The 25492-nt window shown below is 42.8% G+C and overlaps 1 protein-coding gene across 6 annotated transcripts; it reads left to right on the top strand.

The window, feature by feature from the left end:
• Window positions 1–3379: 3379 nt before the first annotated feature.
• ZNF475 (zinc finger protein 475) lies at window positions 3380–24186 on the top strand. 6 transcript variants are annotated; one of them, XM_083464622.1, is made up of 6 exons: window positions 3380–3542; window positions 9088–9230; window positions 10627–10817; window positions 11163–12072; window positions 17902–18082; window positions 23581–24186. In XM_083464622.1, exons 4-6 carry the CDS (start codon window positions 11425–11427, stop codon window positions 23730–23732), a joined length of 981 nt encoding a protein of 326 aa, XP_083320748.1. In that variant the 5' UTR covers window positions 3380–3542; window positions 9088–9230; window positions 10627–10817; window positions 11163–11424; the 3' UTR covers window positions 23733–24186. The 6 variants fall into 6 exon arrangements, with proteins under 6 accessions (XP_083320748.1, XP_083320751.1, XP_083320749.1 ...); XM_083464625.1 differs by lacking the exon at window positions 9088–9230; XM_083464623.1 differs by lacking the exon at window positions 10627–10817 and having other exon boundaries at window positions 9117–9230.
• Window positions 24187–25492: the final 1306 nt, after the last annotated feature.

Below are 25492 nucleotides of genomic sequence, written 5' to 3'. Positions count from 1 at the left end.
ACTTAAAAAATAGCAACCCAACTTTTGAGCCATTCCCTCTTCTCCATGTCTGAACAAACTAGTGTATATTTTCTTGTCCAGTGTCACATACTCTACGTGCTCTACTTTCTGTTAGCCTGAAATCAAAAGATTTTTTTGTTAAAACAATGATAAAATTAACACCTTGGGGGGTGATGGGGGGATTATTTGTAGTTTGAAAGGGTGATAATGTCCAGACTTTGACACACAAAGCAGAATTTTGACATAAGCCAAAAAAATCTTGTTGGTTCAGCTGCAGCAGTGCTCAGATGGACAGAAATCCTTCAAACTTCAAAGGGAAATGTGGCTTATGAGCATTTCAAATGTGTTTTGGTTGCAATGTGATCATCCCTATCTGCTGGGTAGCTTTATTTAATATCCTGTCCACCTTCCATTCCAAATCTGTGATGTCTAGAAGTGACAGTCCTCCTTATTGTAACCCTGGTTGCAGTATCTACACATCTGTGTAAGCAATGGGAAATAAATGCACACAAGACAGTGTCTACAAGAGAAAATCGGCAACAGCAGATGAAACATCGCAGATTCAAGGAGAAAGTTCTAAAGCAGACAGGCAGCAACTGAGAATAACTCTTTACATGTTCGAGCAGTTGTGAGTGCTGCAGGCAGCATTATTGAGCACTAGCTACAATTCTGTTTTAAACTAGCAAACTGGGATATATAATAGACAATTGGTAACCCCTTAAGAAAACAAGGCTGGTGCCCAGCCAGGTGACAAAAGTATGAGTCACACAGCACACCTCTCTCTTTTTGACTTCATCGTTTGACCAGATTCTTACTAGGACTGCTCTGCTAGCTTTTCAGTTAGCAGAAGCACTGGATCATTCCCCCATAAGGGGTAGATCCACATGTACATATTTGTAACAAAGGCTGCCTTCAGGGATCCAACTGTCGGCGTTCAGCGTCTCCAGCACCGGCTTGCGCACAAAGCTCAGCAGCCCCAACGCGTGCCCGGATCCGACGCACTTGCCTCCCCGGCCTCCGGCACCCGGCTTCTCCCCACTGCGCTCTGCCCCTGCTGGCACAGCCGCTTCCACTTCCTGGGCCACTACTACTCGCGAGTAAGGCCAGCTGGGAGGTCTCTGCCGAGGAAAGTGCACAGGAGTTGGCGGGTTGGGGGTAGATGGGGGTGGGTGTCAGGCCTTGTGCTCCTGTCCTGCAGTCGGATTAGGTCTACTCGGAAACAAGCCCCATGGGTTTTCTTCTGGCCACTTACTTCCGAGGTAAGGGTCACTTGGAGCACGTCTAGTCCATGGAAACACCTTGCCTCACCGGTTTTAAATCACCACGCAGGGACTGACTGAGTGGGTGGCGAGGCTTCCGAATGGCTGCAGCTTTGGCCAGCGGGCCAGATTTACGAGCCTGGCGGGCCGGATCCAACCCACGGACCTTAGTTTGAGGACCCCTGTGCTAAAAGATTCACAGCGGGGAAACTGCAGCCGTCCTAAATGCAGATATTATGGGGAAATATAACAAATGCAATTCCCAGCTGGGGCAGGAGAGGAGTAGCAAAACAATTTTAATTAGATCTAAGAAATGAGTCATGAAACGAATGAAACTTTTTGACAACAATAACAGAGAGAGTTAACTATTCTCTTGTACCCTGGGCTTCAGCAGGATTGAGAAGTGATAGCAACAGGTTATCAGACATCAAACCACCAATGTGGTTGCAAATTATAAATTGGCGGGGGCATCCAAAGTGTTTCCCCAAAGAATGATTCCTACACGGCTAGGAAAGAGTTTCGTGACTTTATGTGTAAGGAGGAGAGTCAGCTATTGTTTGTACACTCTTGTCAGTATTTGCATTATGTTCTTGCCTCATTGCATCAGCTCTGGTACACGACTATGTTTAAAATAGACTCGTGTTGCTCAGCAGCAGAAAACAAAACATTGTTCTTGCCAACACCATTGGCAAACTGGAGATAATTTAAACTGAAGGGGGTTGGGGGGTGGAATTAAACCCAAAGAGGTGGTCTTATCTTTTCAAAAATCCAAAAAGTGTACAGTCACTGTCAACCAATATTTTCTTTTTTCTTTAAAAATATTTTTTATTAAGTTTTCAATTTTACATTTCCCAATAAACATTTTACAAACTTCAAAATATCCAATGACTTCTCTTATTCTCTTTCCATGGTTCATTTTACATATCATACACCCCTGCATATTTTACTATAAGCATTCAAATCAGTTTTCCACTTTTACATCCATCAAAAAATATTTACTCTGTTGAATTTATCTTAGTGCTGCCAGAGTTTCCAGGGGTCCTTTAGCTTTACCTTTACCTTCCCTGAACAAAGTGTCCACAGTCATCTCCTTGAAACCGAGGAGGCATCCACAGGAGGAAATGTTGTAGTAATTGGTGATTTCAATTGCCCTCACATAGACGGGCTAAATGCATGTTCCAGGACCAGTCACAACAAAGAGGCAACATTTCTAGATACCATAAAAGACTGTGCCCTGAAACAGAGGGTAGTGGAATTGAGCAGAGAGCAGGTAACACTTGCCTTAAATTGCATTATTCTAGTTTGTAGCTATTTTGCAGCTGGGATCTCATACTGGTAAATTCCAGGTTGCACAATTCAAGTAGAATTGCTGCTTTTGTGCCGCAAAGCAAAAAGAAAACTCGCTTCTTAAAAAGATGGACTTTTTGCAGTAAGAAAAGTGATGAAATAACATTGCTTTGCACAACGTCATATAACTTCACTGACTTAAGGTAGTAGCCTCCTCCACATATTTTCTTTCTTTCTTTCTTTCTTTCTAATTCTTTATTGATTAAAAAATTACATATCTATACAAACATTATATGCTATCTTTCTACATATGAAGAAAAAGAAAATTATGTAGAGAGTAGAAAATTTCTGCAGGAACAAAAAAGAGGAAAAGAAAAAAATAAAGAAATAACAAAGATACAAAGAAAAAAAATCAAAAGAGGAAAAGAAAAGACAAGACAACATTATTTACACAATAAAAGTGTTCATCGACACAATCCTTCCCATCCTTCTCATTATGCTGTAATATATCCACATATTTTCTAAATGAATTCTACATGTTAAGTGTGTGTTAATAGCAAGCCTGAAGTTCTGCCTGAAGTTCCTTCGCTCCTTATCTCTGCAGCACAGTCCATCTCAATAATTCCGCAGCAGTTGGAGCAGGAGAAAGGGAATTTTCATTCAAACCATCACGTTTCCCCATGATGAACTTTAGGAAAATTTCTACGTTCACTTCTAAATATTGTTCCCGCATACACCTGTCTCCCACACTTCCCAAACAATGCAGTTGACCAATCAGCTTTGCAGGAGCACTGTGAATTCACTTTTGTTGATATGTAGCTAGGCAACGGGTCAGTGACAAAAGAGAACTTGCCATTTCTGTAGCAACGCAAGATGCTAACGTACTAATTTCTTAAATAAGAAAGGATATGCTAAGACCTAACGCTTTGTTTCTGCTTATTCCTCGGTGTGCACAAAGGAATCATTATGTGGGAGTTTAAGTACTGAGATTTTAAGGTAAGAACAAGGAACAAAGAGAAGAAATGTAACTACCGGGAGGTCAGCTCAATAAAACATATCCCTGTTTTGGATGAGGTTGAGCTATTGATCCCAATGAACCTCTTTTAATAGGTATAGCATGTTCTTAGCATAGGATTTATTTTATTTGACCAATATGTATATAATGCTTGATTATAAAAATAATAATCTCTAAGCAGTTTGCAACTAGTGAGAGGCTTACTCCACTGCAATAAATTAAATTGCAAATTTGAGATTCCTGGTATTTTAATAGGATCACTGGTATCTATCTCATGAAGTAATATAGGAAAACTATTTGAGGGCTTTCATGTTTTATTAATGACCAAAAGGGAATTATTATTATTATTATTATTATTATTATTATTATTATTATTATTATTATTCACTTTGCCACGCCAGAGGATGCAGCACTGGCTCCTAGTAACATTCAGTGCCAGATGTAACAAACAGAAAAAATAAAGTGTTCTACTAATTATTTTTAAGTGTAATCCTGATCATATTAAGCTAGTGCAAAATACAGAACTTCATTTTTGAGCACTGTGTAACCTGAAACATACCATTGCCTTTTCAATGGTAGAAAAGTTATAATACGATCACATTCGAATGACATGAAAATATAAGCCGATAAACAAATGTTTCACCATGTTCACAGTGTTCATAATCATCAGAATTAGAACTAACAGCTCTTTGAAAGCGAACTCTGACAATTCTGTCCACTGCATGTAACTGTAACGATTTCCAGGGACACATTTTTGCTAGAAAAGTCAGACACCATGTATTTGAACATCATGGTAATTTTTCCCTATTATTTGTTTCATTTTATACTGCCATGCATAACATATTCTGAGATTACTAAGAAGACTAGTTAAATGATTATTTACAGTGTGTATATTTGTTTCCTTTCATATTGCTGTGAATATTTGGAAATTATTAAGAGGACTTCTTAAATGATTATTTACAGTGTACACAGCAAGCAGATCCAACACACACGCACCATTTCTTCATTAGACATTTAGCAATTAAGTCTTTGTGTTTGTAGTCTGAAGAAGAACAGTTTGGCTTCCAACCGGATGAAGTTATTTATTTTTGGCAAATACGGATTTTCATTTAATATACCATGCACAATCTTGGTTGCATCCGTTAATGAAAGTCACAGCGGATGGAACTATGATATACTTCTCTCTAAAACCTCAGATTTTAATGACGTGCTGCTATGTGAGGAACTGCAAGACAGGAAACAAGGGCCCTTTTGCAGTGGTGAAAATTAGGAGCAAAGTAGAAGTTGCCCGCAGTGAAACAGTCAAGGCTTAGTGGGGATGACTGAAGATATCTCTGCACCACACATGATCAAATTCAGAAACCCCATAAAAACAAGAAACATTTCAGGAGACTCGACCTCCATGAAGTAAAAGGCATGTAACATGGATGGTTAGACCTTTAGATGTAATCACAGAGGTTGTTGTTGTTGTTGTTGTTGTTGTTGTTGTTGTTGTTGTCATTGTTGTTGTTGTGCCCTGCCCATCAGATTCAGTTGCGCCAGCCACTCTGGGTGGCTTCCAAGAAATACAAAAGCATGATAATGATAATGATAATGATAATGATAATGATAATGATAATGATAATGATAATGATAATGATAATGATAATAATTTATTTATACCCCGCCCATCTGGCTGGGATTACCCAGCCACTCTGGGCGCTCCCAACCAAATATTAAAAACACGACAAAAAATCAAACATTAAAAACTTCCCTAAACAGGGCTGCCTTCAGATGTCTTCTAAAATTCAGATACAGTGGTGCCTCGCAAGACGAAATTAATTCGTTCAGCGAGTTTTTTCGTCTAGCGAATTTTTCGTCTTGCGAAGCACGGTGTCGGAAAAGTTTTGGAAAAGCTTCAAAAATCACCAAAAACCTCAAAAAAGGCTACCACACCACATTCTATGAGTTGCTCCTCGAAGTCAAGTCGCAACTGTATTAACGGTGTTAAGAAAAAGGAAACAAACTTGCAAAAAACACAAGACGTTTCCGTCTTGCGAAGCAAGCCCATAGGGAAATTCGTCTTGCGAAGCAGCTCAAAAACCATAAAACTCTTTCGTCTAGTGAGTTTTTCGTCTTGCAAGGCATTTGTCTTGCGGGGCACCACTGTAGTTGTTTATTTCCTTGACATCTGATGGGAGGGCGTTCCACAGGGTGGGCACCACCACCGAGAAGGCCCTCTGCCTGGTTCCCTGTAACCTCACTTCTCGCAGTGAGGGAACTGCCAGAAGGCATCAAACATTAAAAAGACCAAAATATAGAGAGCACCGGCAATTCATGTGATCCACGAATCCCTACTCTGCCGTAGAAGAAACACAATATCACTTTGAGCCATCCCCTCACCCTAGCAAAACTGCATTCCTTCCTTTATGGAACTTCCAAGTCAATTCTGACAATGGCCAATAGTGTCACACTTGTCCTTTTTTCTTTTTTCTTTGTCTAAACACTGCTTAAAAAAAATTTAACAGCATGTATAAAAGAACAATATACAGTCGAACTTTGAAAGTCAAACAGAATCTGTTCTGGAAGTCCATTCGACTTCCAAAACGTTTGAAAACCAAAGTGTGGCTTCTGATTGGCTACAGGAAGCTCCTGCAGCCAATCTGTAGCTGCGGAAGCCCCATCGGACGTTTGGCTTCCAAGAGAACGTTAATAAACCATAGCACTCACTTCCAGGGTTGCGGCGTTCAGGAGCCAAAACGTTCGAGAACTAAGCTGTTCGAAAACCAAGGTACGACTGTAGCTATTTTGATGGGTCTAAACAGAGATTTCAGTCTTCCTCAGCAACCCGCAGGAAATGATTAAAATAATCAGAGGCCTTTCAGCAAGGCCTTTTTGTATCTTTAGCTACATCTCATGATTTGAAAAATCAAAGCAGCAAAAATGAAGTTACACTGCATATTTTTCCAGAGAGGAGAGGTACTGGCCAATGTTTGTTTGATTGTTTGCCAGTGTGGAAAATCTGGACCTCTGAAGCTTGTGAAGTCATATTGATGTATCTGCCGATAAGCAGCAAGAAACCAATAAATTTCCAAAAACAAAAGGAAGGAATCTAAAGTCAGCAATACAATTTTTTCACAGTTAAAGCTGAAGGAGTTTTGTTTGTTTGTTTGTTTGTTTGTTTGTGGGTGCTTCTGTGCAATGATATATCATGATACTCCTAAAACACTTTAAGAACTTGGTTGTTCTTCCATTCTTCAGTCTGAAGGCAGGTAAGGTGAATCCCCACTTAGGTAGGGATTACGTTCTGGTGCCACACTCACATAAGTGAAATTTGCAAAAGTAGGGAGCACCCTCTAAAGAGCCTTTAAATGATCTCTCTGCTCCTCTCACTCCACTCCAGATAAAAAATACTGCAACTAAAATATCCACAATTGGAATTGAAGCTCTGGGGCTGGGAGGCTGGAGGAAGTGCAGGAACGCTGTTACTGCTGCACTACAATGGTGCTGTGGTCTAAACCACTGAGCCTCTTGGGCTTGCCAATTGGAAGGTCGGCGGTTTGAATCCCCGCGACGTGCTGAGCTCCCATTGCTCTGTCCCACCTCCTGCCAACCTAGCAGTTTGAAAGCACACCAGTGCAAGTAAATAAATAGGTACACCTGCAGCAGGAAGGTAAACAGCGTTTCTGTGCACTCTGGTTTCCGTCACGGTGTCCTGTTGCACCAGAATCAGTTTAATCATGCTGGCCACATGACCTGGAAAGCTGTCTGTGGACAAATGCCAGCTCCCTCGGCCTGAAAGCGAGATGAGTGCTGCAACCCCATAGTTACTTTTGACTGGACTTAACCATCCAGGGGTCCTTTACTTTTTTACTTTTACAGTGCTGTTTGGCATGGAGGCTGAGCAGCCTAAACAAAGCCCCGCTGTATCACCAGTCTCTTCTCTGCTCTCACTGAAGCCCTCTTTCGGCTCTGGGAAGGGTCTCCCCACACGCCATGAGGACATAGCTGTCAACTTTCCCCCTTTTTAAAGGGAAATCCTATTCAGAATAAGGGACTTTCCCTTTAAAAAAGGGAAACCTTGACAGCTATGCATGAGGACCCTTCAGCTCTCTCTCACCATTACCTGATATGAATGTACCGTATTTTTCGCTCTATAAGACGCACCAGACCACAAGACGCACCTAGTTTTTGGAGGAGGAAAACAAGAAAAAAAATATTCTGAATCTCAGAAGCCATTGCTGTGCAGTGAAAGCAGCAATCCCTCTTGCTGTTCTGGCTTCTGGGATAGCTGCGCAGCCTGCATTCGCTCCATAAGATGCACACACGTTTTCCCTTACTTTTTAGGAGGGGAAAAGTGAGTCTTATAGAGCAAAAAATACGGTAATTATTTCCCAGCGCCATGCATTTACACAGTCGCACACAGGTAGGGGGTTGCCTGCATTCTTTTCAAGGGGCTTTCCCTAGCAAAATTCCTATTGAATAGAAATCAAAATGGATTGCGGCACTGTGGCTGATCTAATTACCAAGCGGGCACGGCGACGTTTCTTTCAACCCAAATCAGTGTTAAAAGGACGCAGGACTGACAGATGGATTTCTGTGAAGCATTTATACCTGGTGGGATCCTGAGAGATGGGGGAAGAGAGAACCTCTTTTTTACAGATAATTTTTTTACAGATCAATGGAGGGAAAAAACTAAAGAGCCCTCATGTGTATGTACATGAGTTTTATATCCAAAGACATCCATGAAGCAAACAAAAGAATCCTTTTCCTGTGGAGTTTTCCCTCACATGAAATCTATACATTTTAGCTGACTGTCATATTTCCTCTCGCCCCTAAGCACTTCACTGAACCATTAGGATTACTGCTTAGAGAAGAGGCTACTCTTGGAGATTAGTGAGAACCATATTGTGAGAGACTTTGAAAAGATTAATGGAAATTTAAACCACAGGAGAGCTCTTCCTCATAGAATATTTTTTTTGAAATGTAGATGAACTAAATTTGGATTAGTTGCTCTTCGGTTGTGAGATATTACATATGAAGTAGCGCCTTCTGGCAGCATCTAGATGAGCTTCTGTATTTCTATGCATTGTCTTATTTGGATCCAGATAGTCCATTACGTTGAAATTTATTTTCATTAAAAGCACATGGTTTATGAATTAAGGCCATCGCGGAGGACTGCCGATGGCTCAAGTATTGTCCAAAAGAAGAATGATGACCCATATTTGGCTACCGCTCGCTTTTGTCTTCGCGTTCAGAAAGAGAGCTACACTTTGTCATGCCTTTTATAGAGAAAAGTTAATTTACTTTTAAAAACCTTATACGCTTTCTAGTCGACGGGGAACATGATGGAGGGTTTCAGATTTACGGATGTGAACTTACAGGACATTTCCAACTTGGCAGAAAGGAAAAGAGACCAAATGGTGTAATCCCCCAAATAAAGCATAAATCTATTATGAAACGTATCCAGCAGAGATCTTGGAAGTCCAACAAGAGGCTATATTGTTAACAGGTTGTTTATGGTTTCTCTTCTTGACTGATTCATAGCTTGACTCATTCAACATTCTTTACCCCAGAGCCTGAATTACTGCTTGAAATTATTGTAAAGGGGAACAGCTTGATCATCCATGATACACATCTATCCGTGGAAAATGGACTGGTGGATAAAGCCTTAGCTGGGTGAAACACAGGTAATGTTCCGAGATACTCCTTTCCCATGACCCTCTAGTAAGCTTTGCCTTTTCTTTCTCCGTGACTTGAAAAAGGTTTCACTTGCTCACAATTATCTGGGGCCTCCTAAAAAAAGTTTGGGGCACATTCAAGTTGCATTACTACTTACTGAACCACGTTTATTATTTTACCGTTATTACAACTACTACAGCAGCCGTCGAGGGCAAGAAGGATAGTTCGCCACGATATGCAAATGCTTTAAACATATCATTCGCTTCCTAACTATACCGCAAATGGCAACCCACTAGAAAATACTTAAGCCACACATTCTGATGTCTAGCTAGCAGCGTTCCATCAATGGAATTGCTGTGGGGAACATCACAGGAACTAGCAATGTCTTCCATGACAGGAAAACATTGCAATTAAGGAACACCGATGTATCAGTTTGTAACAACAATTCCAAGAGATCAACTCTTCAAAAAGACATATACAGTGGTACCTCGGGTTAAGAACTGAATTCTTTCTGGAGGTCTGTTCTTAACCTAAAACTGTTCTTAACCTGAAGCACCACTTTAGCTAATGGGGCCTCCCACTGCCGCCGCGCTGTCGGAGCATGATTTCTGTTCTCATCCTGAAGCAAAGTTCTTAACCTGAAGCATTATTTCTGGGTTAGTGGAGTCTGTAACCTCAAGCGTATGTAACCTCAAGCGTATGTAACCCGAGGTACCACTGTACATATGAGAAGGAAATATTATTCGTATATATATGTCTGTGTGTGTATAATGTTTTGACTGTTAGTTGAAACAACTTCCCGGTTATATGGTTTACGTATCCTCCAACATTTCTCCAATGAGAATAGGGATGTCCTGTTCCATAACAACAACAATAATAATATTTGTTATTTATTTATACCCCACCCATCTGACTGGGTTGCCACTCTGGGTGGCTTCAAACATATATAAATACGTAATAAAACATTAAACATTTAAAAAAACTTCCCTGTACAGGGCGGCCTTCAGATGTCTTCTAAAAGTTGTATAATTACTTATCTCCTCAGCTTGGGAGTCGCATAACTCCATAGCCTCCAACATTTCTCTGATGAAAACAGGACATCCAGGGCCTTTTTTGCAGCTGGAACTCGCCAGAACTCAGTTCTGGCACCTCTCAAGTGGGTGCCATTGCTATTATAAGATGACAAGGGAAGCAGGACTTTCCGAGATCAAATAAGAAACCAGGATGGCTTCTGTAAATCCAGGACTGTCCCTGGAAAATAGGGACACTTGGAGGGTCTGACTTATGAATTCAGGCAAATGCAACAGACAAATGTTTTAGTAGCTACTGTGCCTTCTCAGTGTTATGGACAAGATTTGCTTTGTCTTATTATTACAGGTGTTTTATTTCTTTTGTCTTGTACAGAATCAACTTAATGTAACACACGAGGCTGTACAATGTGGCAACACCAATAGTTATTGCTATGAATGCAGAATAATAAAAAAATGTTTGGAAGAATGACAGTGAGGTGACCGACAAAAACCACGCAAAAGCACAAACCTATACATGCTTACTCAGAAGTAAGCCCCACAGTGGTGAGTGGGGCTTACTCCCAGGTAAGTGTGTACAGATTGCAGCTGAAATGTTATATATGCAGAAATGCTCAACATAAAAATATTGCATTTGGCTCAGTGGCGTAGCGTGGGGGGTGCAGGGGGGGCCGGCCGCACTGGGCGCAACATCTGGGGGTTAGGGTTAGGGGGCGCAAATCCACGGGTTAGGGGGCGCAAATTACTTGCCTTGCCCCGGGTGCTGACAACCCACGCTACGCCACTGATTTGGCTACACTAGTTATTTTACTCTCTCTCTCTCTCTCTTTTAAAAAAATGTTTTAAAAAAATTAAACATCTGCCTACAACTTACTGTGTTTTTACATACATATTCCTCCTATTTTTTTCCAGGATTTAAAAAAATAGACACTAAAAAAATAGTAAAACAGAAAAAAACACCACAAAAAGGGAACATTGCTGGGAGTGTTAGAACATTGCAAATGTGCTCAGATCTATCACAGCTGCCCTCTGTTTTAGGATCTTGTACCTCTTTATCCCAGAGAGCTTCATTGTTTTTAAAGGAACAACAGGTCAACCAAAAGACAACCACAAAGTCCAAACAAGAAACACTACATAAATCCAGACATCCTGTTAATGGAACATTGTTGACTTCATGGAAACGGCTTTAATGAAAAAGACTCTGAGCAAACACAATAAAACACTGCCCAATGCTGGAAAAGTCCTTGCTAATATCTCCACCAGCTCGTCTTTAAGACAGGCTTCAAAATCCACTGTTTCAGATCCTTCCATGCTCTTGTCAGGAGTGGGTTTAAATTCTACCCTTAAAACAAGTGCTGGGAAGAAGAGACCTGGGACTGTGGTGGTATCAAAACGATCAAGTACTGGGGGCATGTCTCAGGATCAGTGGGATCGGCCCGTCATTCGTCCGAGAAGACCTGGCTTCAGGATCTGCCATATCTGTGGTAAAGAGTTTGGGTCACAATCTCTTCCTATCCACGAGCCAAAATGCCTGGAGAAGTGGCAGATAGAAAACGATAAGCTGCCCAAACATCTCAGAAGACCACCGCCCGTTAAACCTCAGGCTCTTCCTGGAGGATCTCTCGGTACGATGGCTGAAAACGCAGCAGCTGCTCAAAGTTACAAGCTCCTACCCTGTGAACACTGTGGCCGTACTTTTCTTCCAGATCGTCTTGCTGTACACCAAAAGAGTTGTAAACCAAAAGCCAGTTCAGGGGCTTCAAGCTACAGCTCCTCTAAATCACATAGATCCACTGGGCCTGCGTCTTCCACCTCAGACAAGGTAAATTAGAAGGCATCACACCTACGAAAAAAGCAAAATTGTTCCCTGCGCAAATTCCACCTTGGCATTCCAGTGCCGTTGAAGTTAATGGTAAAACCTTCACTATTGACTTCAATCAAGCTAGGAGATCATTTCAGGGACTATACATGAGTGAGTAGCCTTAAACAAGCCTAAGGTGATGCCAGGGTCACTTTCCATGTTCTGAATAAGTTATCAGCAGAAATGCAGATTTCATAGTAAGCACATTGCTTGTATAAGAAAAACATCACAACCATGGTTTTTGTAGTGATTGGTAGCAGTGATTTAATTAACATGAAGTTCAGTGTTTATATAAACCATATTAGACATTTTTGGTTTCTAAAATGCTATAGATAACGACGGAACGATGTTCAAGTTTAAGGTTGGTGGCTTAACTCAAGTTTGCGACGCAGCACAAATATAGGCAAGCAGATGGCACAGATTTTCCACTGAAACTCATGTAGAAACCATAATTAAAACAAAAAAAGCACTTAGAGCCATACCAACATATAATTCTGCTTGTGAAAGGACCCATGAAATCCTTTTCATATATTCTGAATGTTGGTTTAATGGATGTGGACAGATGCTTGCAGTTCTCGTCCTACGGAGTTTGCAAGGAATCCTTCACCTCAGCTTGCCCTCTAATTGTGATTTATTTATGGGAATTCGGGGGATAAAATATATTTGTCAAGCAGCCGATATGAATAAAAAGGCTGTGAGCATCTGCTAAGTGCTATAAATTCAAAGAATCCATCCCCTTGGAGTAGAGGTTTTTACTTTGCAGCTCTCTGAGGTTGAATTAACATGTGCAAAGTCGAACAGCATTAGATACTTTTGTGGGAGTTACTCATTTGTACACAAATAGTGTACAAATGGACATTACATGAAGGACACTGCTGAGTGAATTCAAGAAGGTGTCTCAACATTGTTTGTTGCTTGGCTTTCTAGTCAGAAAGAAGTTGTAATTCTTCTTGTCGTGAGCCAAGGCAGAGAGGACTAAACTCTGGCCATGTTCTCCATAGCAACAATTCATGATGTATTGTTATGTTTCATATATTCCTGGTCTTCTCTTTCTGGTTATTAGCCACTTTTATAACAAAAAAGGTCAATTCTATATGAAAGGAGAAATGGGAAGGAATATGGAAGACAAAGAAAAAGCAAAAAAATAATCTGAGTAATACGATATCCTATAATTTTAAATCTGAAAGTGACGAAGAAGAAAACTGGATTCAGATATTAACCAACTCCCCCATTTTTAATTGCTGTAACCTTCACCCGAAAAATGGCCCAAGAATCTACAGAGAATTCACAGCTATCTATTATTACTGGCAATTCTTTATGTAATTAGGGGGCAATCGTCAACCAGATGAGGGCACAGAACTACATTCAGAGTCCATTTCTTCCACCCACCCACCCATCTTGGTGCATGCGTTCATATAAAGTTCATGTAGTAGCAACATCCTAGCATATAGTTGTTTAATTTATTTGTTTATAATAACTATTTTTTAATGTTAGCTTTTTAAAGTATGGCAGGTTTAAAAAGGAGTTTGAGGGCTTTGGGGAGGGGATCCTAAAACAAAAGACTTACTGAAGTATTTCACTGTAGGCATACTATTGAATTATGGCGTATGACAATAAGAATTTGTCTCCCTTGGCATTTTCTTGCAATACTTGCATTTCCTTTGTTTTTTTTCTCTGAACCTTCTCATGGGATTAGCATCTTCATTGAAGTCAGCCAGACAAAACATTTGGGAAGGTGGCACAGCTATATTATAAATCTGAACCAACTTCAAACCAGTTTAAATGTCACGGCTTCCCATTAGAGGATTCAGGGAATTGTTGTGCTGCAAAGGAACTTGGTATGCCCTCAAAAACCGATAGCTTCCTTTGTGTGTCAATCGAGTTTGCATTTGAAGTATAGAATGCTGGAGAAAGGGAAAGACACTTACAACCAAGCTCTCTTGAGCCATACTTAGCCAAGTTGTTGAAGAACACGCTCTATTCATCTATGGAGGTACAAGATTGATAGGCGTGAAAACAGGTCAGTGGAAACTGCCGTTGGCCTTCCTCTACAAAGTTGGACTGAAGGGGACAACAAATTAGAAGGGAAAGATAGTGATAGCATAGAGATGGAAGGGAATTGGGGCTAGTGAAGATCCTGGTTTGAGTTGAACAGAAAACATTGGGTATGTCTTCACACATACACATTTCCATCCCATAAAGAGCAGGACTGAAGAGATGGCAGACCATAACTTCCACAATGTATTTGGAACGCTTGTTCTGAAGGACTCTCTAAAAGGTCTGGTCAGAAGAATAATCATTGCTGTTCCCCTCAATTAAGCAGGGCACAGTGCCCATAGCAGGACAATAAATTTGTCCCATTGCATTGTTATGCTAGACCTCATTTTCTTCTGATTCCCTCACCAAGTGTTTCCTGAATTGTAGAGTCAAGCCAGTTTGCCTGTAATGAGTTTGTTAGGCCAAAGTTGTTATTTTGTAATCCAATTGGTAATGGAATGAATGGGCTCATTTGGATTAACTAAGCCTGATTATATCTTCAGTAAACAGCCTAAGCCTCATAGACTTTGGCTGTGCTGGTCAGTTTTGATAGCCCTGTTCTCAAATCCGGCTTACTGCTGCAATGGAAATGTAAACAACCCTTAGACAGATAGTCTCACAATCCAGTTCCACGCTGCAAAGAAAGGGGGCACAGTTATTTTGTAGGGCATATTTCTCCATTTCCTGCATAAATCACAACTGTACGCTTTTGATGTCTTTTTCATTGCTCTCTTTGTCAATATATGGTAAAAATTTCATTCTGAAATTTCATTGGTTGTATCTTGACTATCTGGTGCTGCCATCTGCTGTCTTTTCCCTGTTCTATGCCTGTTTCCAAAATAAAAGCATATTTTGGCCTGTAGTCTTTTCTCTGTCACTGCACAGAACCAAAGGTCCAAATCTTTTTCTACTTCAGTCTTTGCCAACCTGGTGCCTTCCAGATGTTTTGGACTACAACTCCCAATGGCCATTTGTTGGCCAAAACATCTGGAGGGCAAAGGTTGACAAAGTCTGTTCTATGCTATCATTAGAAGTTGAGCCACTGGATCCATGTTTTCCCAAAATGTGAGGAGGGGGGGCAGAATTTTGAACCCTCTGTACTTCCTATCCTTTTCTCTGCACTTAATTTCCAGCATTAGGTAAAGGTAAAGGGACTCCTGACCATTAGGTCCAGTCGTGGCCGACTCTGGGGTTGCGGAGCTCATCTCGCTTTATTGGCCGAGGGAGCCGGCGTACAGCTTCCAGGTCATGTGGACAGCATGACTAAGCCGCATCTGGCGAACCAGAGCAGCTCACGGAAACGCCGTTTACCTTCCTGCTGGAGCAGTACCTATTTATCTACTTGCACTTTGACGTGCTTTCGAACTGCTAGGTTGGCAGGAGCTGGGACCGAGCAATGGGAGCTCACCCTGTCGCAGAGATTCGAACCGCCGAACTTCTGATCGGCAAGTCCTAGGCTCTGTGGTTTAACCCACAGCGCCACCCGCTTCCCAATTTCCAGCATTATTTCATTGTAAAAACCTTTCATCAGGAGAAAAATAGTGTTGCACACCACTCCGGTCCTTTGGAATGAGGGACAGTGGAGACTGTGGTGTCTCTATGATATATGGTTTCTTTACTCGTATGTACAACCTGAGCCTATGATGGAGGGATTCACAACATTAACACACCAAGAGGGCCTTGGATTCCAACAGAAATCAGGCATGGCTCTTGCTCCTTGGCTTTGCAGCCTGCTCCTTCCTTCCAGCTTCTAGCTCACATCACTCAGCTCCCAACTCTTTGTCTTTCTAATGAACAGACAGTTGAGGGAGGGAGACATACTCCTGTATCTTCTGGCACAGAGCCACCTCCTTTGTTACCTCAACGACCCATACTTATGCCGATAGTCCAGCTGTTCCAGGAACTGAATCCATGCTGGATGCAGGAATTAGAAGGGGCCCTGCCGTACAGCCTACCAACCCTCCCCCCACATTCCCCCCCCCATAACAATAGCTTTTGTGGTCATTCCATCCAATATGTCCAAAAGAAGAAAACAATTTTAAGGGCATGCTTGGCCTGGTTACAGTGGGAGGCAAGTTGAATTATGTTTGCTTCTGTGTGTCAAAGAAAGGCAAGGAAATTGTGGTATAACATGCAAAGCCAGAGGGGGGGGGGAGGATTCAGCAGTCAACAGCAAATCTTTTTTTCAGGTGATGTACCGTATTGTTCCATCTCTTTCCTCTTTGTCTCTGCCGGAAGTGACAGGAATCAGGGGGTGGGGACAGCAACATCAAGAGGAAGACTGGGGCCTGGAAGCTCTGGGGCTTGGCAGTGGGGCACCTTGGAGGATGCCAATGCCTGACAGAAATGCCAACTCCATGTGCTGCCAATGGTTTAAACCATGCCTTATTGGGGTAGTAAAGGTAAAGGTAAAGGGACCCCTGACCATTAGGTCCAGTCGTGGCCAACTCTGGGGTTGCGGCGCTCATCTCACTTTATTGGCCGAGGGAGCCGGCATACAGCTTCTGGGTCATGTGGCCAGCATGACTAAGCCGCTTCTGGCGAACCAGAGCAGCACACGGAAACGCCGTTTACCTTTTCGCCGGAGCAGTACCTATTTATCTACTTGCACTTTGACGTGCTTTCGAACTGCTAGGTTGGCAGGAGCAGGGACTGAGCAACGGGAGCTCACCCCATCATGGGGATTCGAACCGCCAACCTTCTGATCGGCAAGTCCTAGGCTCTGTGGTTTAACCCACAGCGCCACCTGTGTCCCTCTATTGTTGTAGTAGCATATACAAATTCTCGAAACTGAGACTGAGAAACGAATAAACTCTCCCATTCTCCTTCTACTGAAAGGGAAACTTCCAGCCCATCACATTTTCTTCAGTTTTCTCTAATTTTCCCATTCTGCCCTGGCCCCTAAAGGTTGGGAATTCCTGTAGAAGAACTCATGCCTTGCATTTATAAGATTCCAAACTGGCTCTCAAAATTTCAGCTAAAGGCTCTTTCGTACTTACACTGAGAAAGATCACATAAGTAAGCCCCTCAAGAATTGTTTCCAGTCACAATTGTGGGTACTTGACTAGGTAGACCATGGTCCAGCTTAGTAGAAGTCATTCATCATACTCACCAAGTGCTCTGGAAAAAACGGGACACCCCATTTTTTCACTTGACATCATGGCAGCCATTTTGGGTGCCACGCTTTTGCACCGCGGTTTCTCAACACAAAAAGTACTTTTTTCTGGAGCGAGATCACAGCACAGGTCACATGACTCTCCCGGAAGACACGCATCCTCGTTTTTACGTATTTGAAAAAGTTGGACGGTATGCCATTTATCATACTGTTTAAACAAGCACCCTCTGCAAACCATTATCCAGAAACAAGCTACACCTTTCTGTTTGTTTTTTTGCAATAACCCAAGAAGCTATGATCTTAAGTCCCTTTCTTACCAACATTATCTTGAAGTTTGCCTGCCATCTCCAAAGTAAATTTCAAAGGACCATTTGTTCCTAAAGAGCCCATTTGAAAGCTCTTAATATTAACCAATTCACAACTAAATATAGTAACAGGTGTGAATTTTCCGCCAGGAATTCGCAACTGAATCCATATTTTGCAGGCACATTATTAAAATGTGTTATAAAGCATAAACACCCTGCATCTCCATCCTCCACTTTGTCAGCGGGATTCTTTTCAACAGCACAGACTGCTTGGTTTTTAAATGATTTTCTAAAATCAATTGCCTTTCTTTTAACTGAGCTTGTTGTCCACAGCCTGCATTTATACGGCGACCCCCAACCGTTATTTGCTACATTTGCGGCCGAGAGTATGGAACTCAATCCATAAGCATCCATGAACCACAATGTCTGAAAAAATGGCACATTGAGAATGATCAGCTGCCAAAACACTTAAGACGACCCGAACCCAAGAAGCCAGAGGTCGTATCCATAGGAGGTAAGTTACCATCTCGAAAGATAAACACAGAGACAGCAGGAGAAGGGGCAGCATAAACATCTGTGAAAACCTTGCACGTTAATTTTTACTTTAACCGATCAAAGCTATGCCATTTCCCTGGTTTCAAGTCTTCTCTCATTTAACAAAATCAATGGGATTTATAGTGTGGAAGTCAGTGTCTCGCTATTAAAAGTTTCTGTCTGCGTATGCATATCAGCTTGCCAGCCAGAACCAGAGGTGTCAATATTTTTTGGGGGGGCGCACACCATTGGGGAGGCCCAGCCCCCCAATATATTTTATTGAGGGGGGGCCAAAGAGACCTTGGCCCCTTGGAGATGGCTCCTATGGCTGGAATGATTCCCCCTCCCGCTGCATGCTGTTCTGGGGGTGCTCCCCAAAAACACCACCCCCAGCCAATTTTGGGGGATGAGTGTGGAAGCCCCATGATGCAACTGGAAGCCCTTGCACAGTGCTTCTGCTGGCAGGGGTTGTGAGGTGGATCTCGGCCTATATTGCCAAAGGCCTGTTAATTATACTCATTCACATGTTAGCATAACACTTGGAGCCACCAAATTCTGTGGCACATAGTCTTCCATCAATAGAGGTGCCATCAGGAAGCACTTGAGAACAGAAGTTTGGGATCTGTTCAGAAGTGCCCCCAAATGCAACAGGACTGGACTGGCTAAGGCAACGGATTGAAGGGAGATTAACTACATCGCCATCGAAAGAGCGTGCACCCCCTGCCACCAGGCAGTTATGACTAGAGACTAAAATTACCTAAGTGCCCCTCTGCCCAGCACAGACCTTGAAAAGGTAGCTGATAACATCACCTCTGGAAAGGGTTTACATTGAATTGGTATAAGCTTCAAAAACGTGGCAGTGTGCTGTAGGAATTGCTCCTTCTGGTAATAATGACTTTCCAGAGGCTTAGAGAGCCAGTGTGGTGTAGTGGTTAAGAGCGGTAGACTTGTAATCTGGGGAACTGGGTTCGCGTCTCCGCTCCTCCACATGCAGCTGCTGGGTGACCTTGGACCAGTCACACTTCTCTGAAGTCTCTCAGCCCCACTCACCTCACAGAGTGTTTGTTGTGGGGGAGGAAGGGAAAGGAGAATGTTAGCCGATTTGAGACTCCTTTGGGTAGTGATAAAGTGGGATATCAAATCCAAACTCTTCTTCTTCTCTTCTTAGAAGCACTGCTTTTTTCGGGGGGGGGGGGAGGTGCTGGTACTCACCAACAAGCAAGAAAATGGGACAGAACATGGGGGAGGGACATGGCCTGACATCAAGGCTGGGCAGTGAGGATGGGTTAGCTGCTTGATGTTCCCCCACCCACTAATAATAATAATAATAATAATAATAATAATAATAATAATTTATTTGTACCCCGCCCATCTGGCTGGGTTTCCCCAGCCACTCTGGGCTGCTCCCGATAGAATATCAAAATACAGAATATTAAAAACACGATAAAGCATCAAGCATTAAAAACTTCCCTAAATAGGGCTGCCTTCAGATGTCTTCTAAAAGTCAGATAGTTGTTTATTTCCTTGACATCTGATGGGAGGACATTCCACAGGGCGGGCGCCACTACCGAGAAGGCCCTCTGCCTGGTTCCCAGTAGCTTCACTTCTCGCAGTGAGGGAACCACCAGAAGGTCTTCGGAGCTGGACCTCAGTGTCCGGGCCAAACGATGGGGGTGGAGACACTCCTAGTGAGCTGAGCGTTGCCGCCCAGGTGAAGAGGCCTCTGTTGCCCGGGTTTGGGAAGGAGGTGGCAGAGCTACAGGAGACTGTCAGAGCATCATGCCTCTTTCACTGAGCTGGGCAAATGTTTCCCGGGGTTGGGGAATGAGATGCGATGCTCTAATGGGGTTGGAGAGCCCTCCTGCTACCTTCCCAAAGCCTGCCCAACTTTGGAAAGGAGGCAGCAGGGCTCTGGGACTCTGTCAGAACATTGTGCCTCCTTCCCCAAGCCCAGAAACATTTGGCCAGCTTAGGAAAGGAGGCGCGATGCTCTGAAAGGGTCCAAGAGCCCTTCCACCTCCTTCCTCCCTCTCCCAAAATGGTGGCAGTACTGTATACCGTTGTGTACCCTTCAGGGGGGGAAAGCACTGCTTAGAATTGGATGGTTTTCAACTTTCCCCATTCTAGCATTTGGAAGAGGAACTCCTAGAATATAAATTCAACAGAGTATATAATTATTGATGGATGCAATAGTGGACAATTGATTTTAATGGTTATAGTAAAATATGCAGGGCTGTAAGATATGTAAAATGAACCATGGAAAGAGAAGAAGGGAAGTCATTGGATATTTTAAAGTTTGTAAAATGTTTATTTGAAATTGTAAAGCAGAAAAGTTAATAAAAGCTATTATTAACAAAAGTGAAAGAGGAACATCTAGATAACTAGATGTTGGACTCAGCTACGTTGGACTGCAAGAAGATCAAACCTATCCATTCTTAAGGAAATCAGCCTTGAGCGCTCACTGGAAGGACAGATCCTGAAGCTGAGACTCCAATACTTTGGCCACCTCATGAGAAGAGAAGACTCCCTGGAAAAAACCCTGATGCTGGGAAAGATGGAGGGCACAGAGGACGAGATGGTTGGACAGTGTTCTTGAAGCTACCAGCATGAGTTTGACCAAACTGCGGGATGCAGTGGAAGACAGGAGTGCCTGGCATGTTCTGGTCCATGGGGTCACGAAGAGCAGACACAACTAAACGACTAAACAACAACAACATTGGCAAAGAGAAATCGCTTTATACACGTTGTTTATGCATTCTAACTCTGTGACACCAGATGGCATTGTGGAGTTCCGTTTTTGCCAACCCAATTTCTCATACAAAGTTGCAACACGTTTAACTGAAACGCTTCTTTGATGTGTATCTAGATCCAGGCTTTCAAGCCTTCATATAGATCAGGGACACCGGAACAACGTTGCCAAGCCTCAAGCTGTTTTTGTAATATTTGTGTTGCCCCACACTGTTCGAAAGCCACGCCATCAATCATCTGGCTGCACATTTGTAACATCCTTCGCTACCAGTACATTCATTGGGTGCTTCTCCCACAGCAGGATTACCTTTTTAAATGAAAAGCAGAGCAAACCAAAATGATACTTAAAAATGTAAGCATGTTTCCCATGATTACAGTGGTGTCCTGCAAGACGAATGCCTCGCAAGACGGAAAACTCGCTAGACGAAAGAGTTTTCCGTTTTGGAGGTGCTTCGCAAAACGAATCTCCTATGGGCTTGCTTTGCAAGACGACAATGTCTTGCGAGTTCCTGCAGGGTTTTTTCCCTCCCCCCCCCCTTTTTCTAAGCCGCTAAGCCGCTTATCAGCTGATCTGGTAAGCCGATAAGCCACTAAAAGCCGCTAATAGCGCTAATCCGCTAATCCGTCAATGGGCTTGCTTCGCAAGACGAAAAAACCGCTAGACGAAGAGAATCACAGAACGGATTCTTTTTGTCTTGCGAGGCACCACTGTACTGTGATTAACACCAAAACAATGAAAACTGCAGAGGTATCCGAAACTTTGGAGAACTAAGTAACAAAATCTTAGACAGGTTTTACAACTGTATCATCCACCCAGTCCCGCAAGGCCTCTGAATACGAGTGAAAATCTGTGGCTGATTCCACTCTTACATATCAAAAGCCAACTATGGGTTTGTCCTGGGATTCCATCTTAGCTGAGATCCCCCAGAAACTCTATGAACTGCCTTATATAAACTGGTTGCTATTTTAAAAATGCTTTGCAACGATCACAGGGAGCCCATTCTCTGTATCAGCCACAACTACCATCAACCCCAGTCAGCGGACAGAGTTTTTAAAGTGGAGGAAAGTGACCAGCAAAGAAAGGGTTAAGCCTCCCTGTCTCCATCATAAAGCACTTTCCCCCCAAAGGATATATATTTTTTGCAATGGAGAAGTAGCCGTCAGGCTAATGTGGCTGCAATGTAATGTGCAGTTTGGCCCTGAATGTTCCAAAGTATATAGAGAACACATTCATTTCCTGCAAATGAGAAGAATACTTGCTTCAGCCAAAAAAGGAACTCCAGTTGGTGAAAAGGAATATTAGGAACAGACGCATTAAGAGATCTAAGGCTTACTCTCATATGAAGCACTGAATGTGAATCACATTACAGCTCTCGGGGTTCTTATGGAAAAATCTGTATTTTTACTTGTCATATAAACAATGGAGTCGTGTTTGTGTGTGTGTGTGTGTGTGTGTTTTAAAAGTACTAGTTTTAAACAGATTTGGGCTCAGTCACTTGCATGCAAAATACAGTGGTACCTCGGGTTAAGTACTTAATTCGTTCCGGAGGTCCGTACTTAACCTGAAACTGTTCTTAACCTGAAGCACCACTTTAGCTAATGGGGCCTCCTGCTGCCGCAGCATGATTTCTGTTCTCATCCTGAAGCAAAGTTCTTAACCTGAAGCACTATTTCTGGGTTAGTGGAGTCTGTAACCTGAAGTGTATGTAACCTGAAGCGTATGTAACCCGAGGTACCACTGTATAGATAAAGCTTTCCAGGGCTTTTCTTTTCCAACTGGAGCTCAGTTCTGGCACCTCTCAGGTGGGCGCTGTTGCCATTATAATAAAACAAGGGAGGTGTTCCTAGTGAGTTCTGGCACCTCTTTTTCTAGAAAAATAGCACAGGTTGCTCCCTAAAATACCATACCTTTTGGCAAAGGAAAACTATTCTCTGTTTCAAATAAAACTCTATAATTTTTTCACTATGCACTGCCAAGGAGGATTATACTGTAAGGTGTGGAAGCTGTTGGTGTGAACTTATACAGTTGCTGTACAACCTCAATTCGAGGTAGCTTGGTGAAAAGAGGCTTGAAACCCATTTTAAGGCAAAAAGAGAAAGCAGGGGTTTGGATGCAAATTAGCCCATTTGAAATGCCCTGAATCTCTTGCCAAAAATTGCAGATACTGCTCCAGCTGCAATAGTTGGACGACAGGGGGTGGGGTGAAAATGGACTTAAATTGAGATTTTTGCCTGTCTGGGTCTTTGTGTGAGCTCCCCTCGACGTTACAATGAAAGCAGCTTCAAAAAATGAAACAGAATTGGATCGCTGACCCTAAGAACAGCACTGGGAGGGCATAATGAAGTATATAGAACACTCTGTGCTTTTCTCTTCCATCTCTCCGGTCAGTTCCCATTGGCTCATTAGGCAGCATTTGTAAGAAGGCCAAGTGGTGAAACTCACTGATATTTAAGTGTAGGAAAATGTGTTAATAATTAGTTAAGAATGTGTAACACAGCACATGCTGAAATGCTTTCTCCGTACATGCAAGATGATTCAGTTTGTAGTTAACTTTATTTGACCCCTGAGACAATAAGCAGAGTTTTGGTGGGTTTTCGCTCTCATAAGGACTGTGATTTAGTTAAAACTGAAAGGCTCAGTCAACAGGTATTTCCTGAAAATATTTTCCATGCAAGTGGAGTATGGCTCTCCAGAATGAAAACTGATATTTTCTCTTCTTAATTTTCCAGCCAAAGGTTACTATGATCTGGATGCTTTAAACGAGTCTGCCTGGCAAAGTGCCCAGGCCCAGTTAGTTCCATGCAATATTTGTGGTCGTACCTTCCTGCCAGACAGGCTGATCGTTCACCAGCGCTCATGTAAGCCGAAGACACCAAAATAAAATGTTCCTCCTTTCAAGCCAAAGTTTTTAAAGAACAAGACTCTTCTCTGACCTAGAGGTCAGAGGTCTCAGCAATGAAGAATCATAGCACTTTGTCGAATCAAGTTCCAAAAATGACCTGTGTACAATTAACTGAATATTGATTATGTAGGTGAAATATGGACATGCCATTTCTAACAGTGTTTTGCAGCGGTGGTATTGACCACACGGTCCATAAGGATGATGGGAGTTCAACTTCTCCGGCATTCTTCAGAGCAGACCGTGGCCTTAAGACTTCACAGTAAATACCATTGTTTCTCGGACACACTCTGTTATGAAGTGGCTATGCCTTTTCAGACCCAAGAGTTAGTAAATCATGTTTAAGAATACTTCTTTTTACTGAGGATGTTTCCGTTCAAAGGCCCTATCTGCAGCAAAATGAGGACAATAAAAGCTTTGGTAGGTTTCTTCAAAAGTGGGCATTCCATGTGTTTTGAAGACTAAATCTCCAATCTTGTTTCTGAGGTATTGACTCTGAGTTTACAGGCATCCACCCAGTCTTGTCTCCATAATATGAAGGAGCTTGGGTAATGGTGACATTTTCCTCCAATCCCTGTGACAAGAATTGAATGTCAGCTTTGAGGCTCTAGTACTCAAGTTCAGTCCTGGCGCCCATCTTATTTGCAGGATATGGAGAATCTCAGAAGCGTGTTCCCTTCCCCCAAAGAACTGCAGGCAGGGCTGGCCCAACCATGAGGCAAGGTGAGGTGACCGCATTGGGTGGCAGGTTCCACAGGTGCAGGACATGTGGCCTCCAAGGAATGCATTGCTTACTATTGTGGTGGCACCTACAGCTGCATCGTGCTCACTGGAGGTCAGATCTGCCTCCTCCTCAGTAGCCCCTGCTGTGCCTTCTCTACAATGGCCTCTCAGCATATAGGAGGCACTGCTGGTCTCTTCCCACCCCTAGAGAGGAAAGGGAGAGGGGCTGCCCTCTGGGGTCTGCACCCACCACACATGATTCAGAGCAGCCCCCCTCACGGTGGTCTTTGATTCCCACTTCAACCACCCGGTAAGGTTGACTTGAATCCCTGCCCCCATTCTCAACCTTTATTCCCCAGTTGTTCCCAATGTAGAGCTCTACTCACTCCTTCTTCCTGAGCGGGTTTGTGTGCAGTGTTGTGGCTCACCTCAGGAGCCAAAATGTCTTGGGCCAGCCCTGACTGCAGGTCCTACCCATTTCTCTACTTCCCAGGTTGTTCACAACTCACTTTACAATTTGCTGCATCTCTCTTCAACATCTCAATGTTCATTCCATCACTGTCTCCCACAATCCATGGGACTAGGGATGGAGGACCTCACTCCAGATGTCAAATAAGACTCTCTATCTGGTCCTCAAAACTCTCCCCAGAACTCCCTGGCCGTCCTTTGCACCCCAGGAGTTTTTGCCTGGCTAGCATGTGTCTTTGAACTCTGTTAATGGCTCTTGCTTGTCTGAATGGAGGTTAGAGAAGAGTGTGAGCAGAAACTAACCTGTCCTGGTGTTATGTACTGAGTTGAATAGGATCCAAACTGCAGCAGTCTGATTGGTCCTAGAACAATAGGATCCAAATTTCAGCAGTCTGATTGGTCCAAGAACAATGCAGCAGTATGATTGGTTGGCAGGAACCACCCAATCATGCTCCAGATATAAGTGAATCCACAACCTGATTGGCTTACAGTAGAATTCCAGAATTAACCAATCATGTGCAGCCCATTGTGTAAATAATGTGTATAAAGCA

Source organism: Podarcis liolepis (genome assembly GCF_965112155.1).
Source record: "Podarcis liolepis genome assembly, chromosome: 11".
Taxonomy (NCBI): domain Eukaryota; kingdom Metazoa; phylum Chordata; class Lepidosauria; order Squamata; family Lacertidae; genus Podarcis; species Podarcis liolepis.
This window is presented reverse-complemented; position numbering and strand designations above follow the sequence as displayed.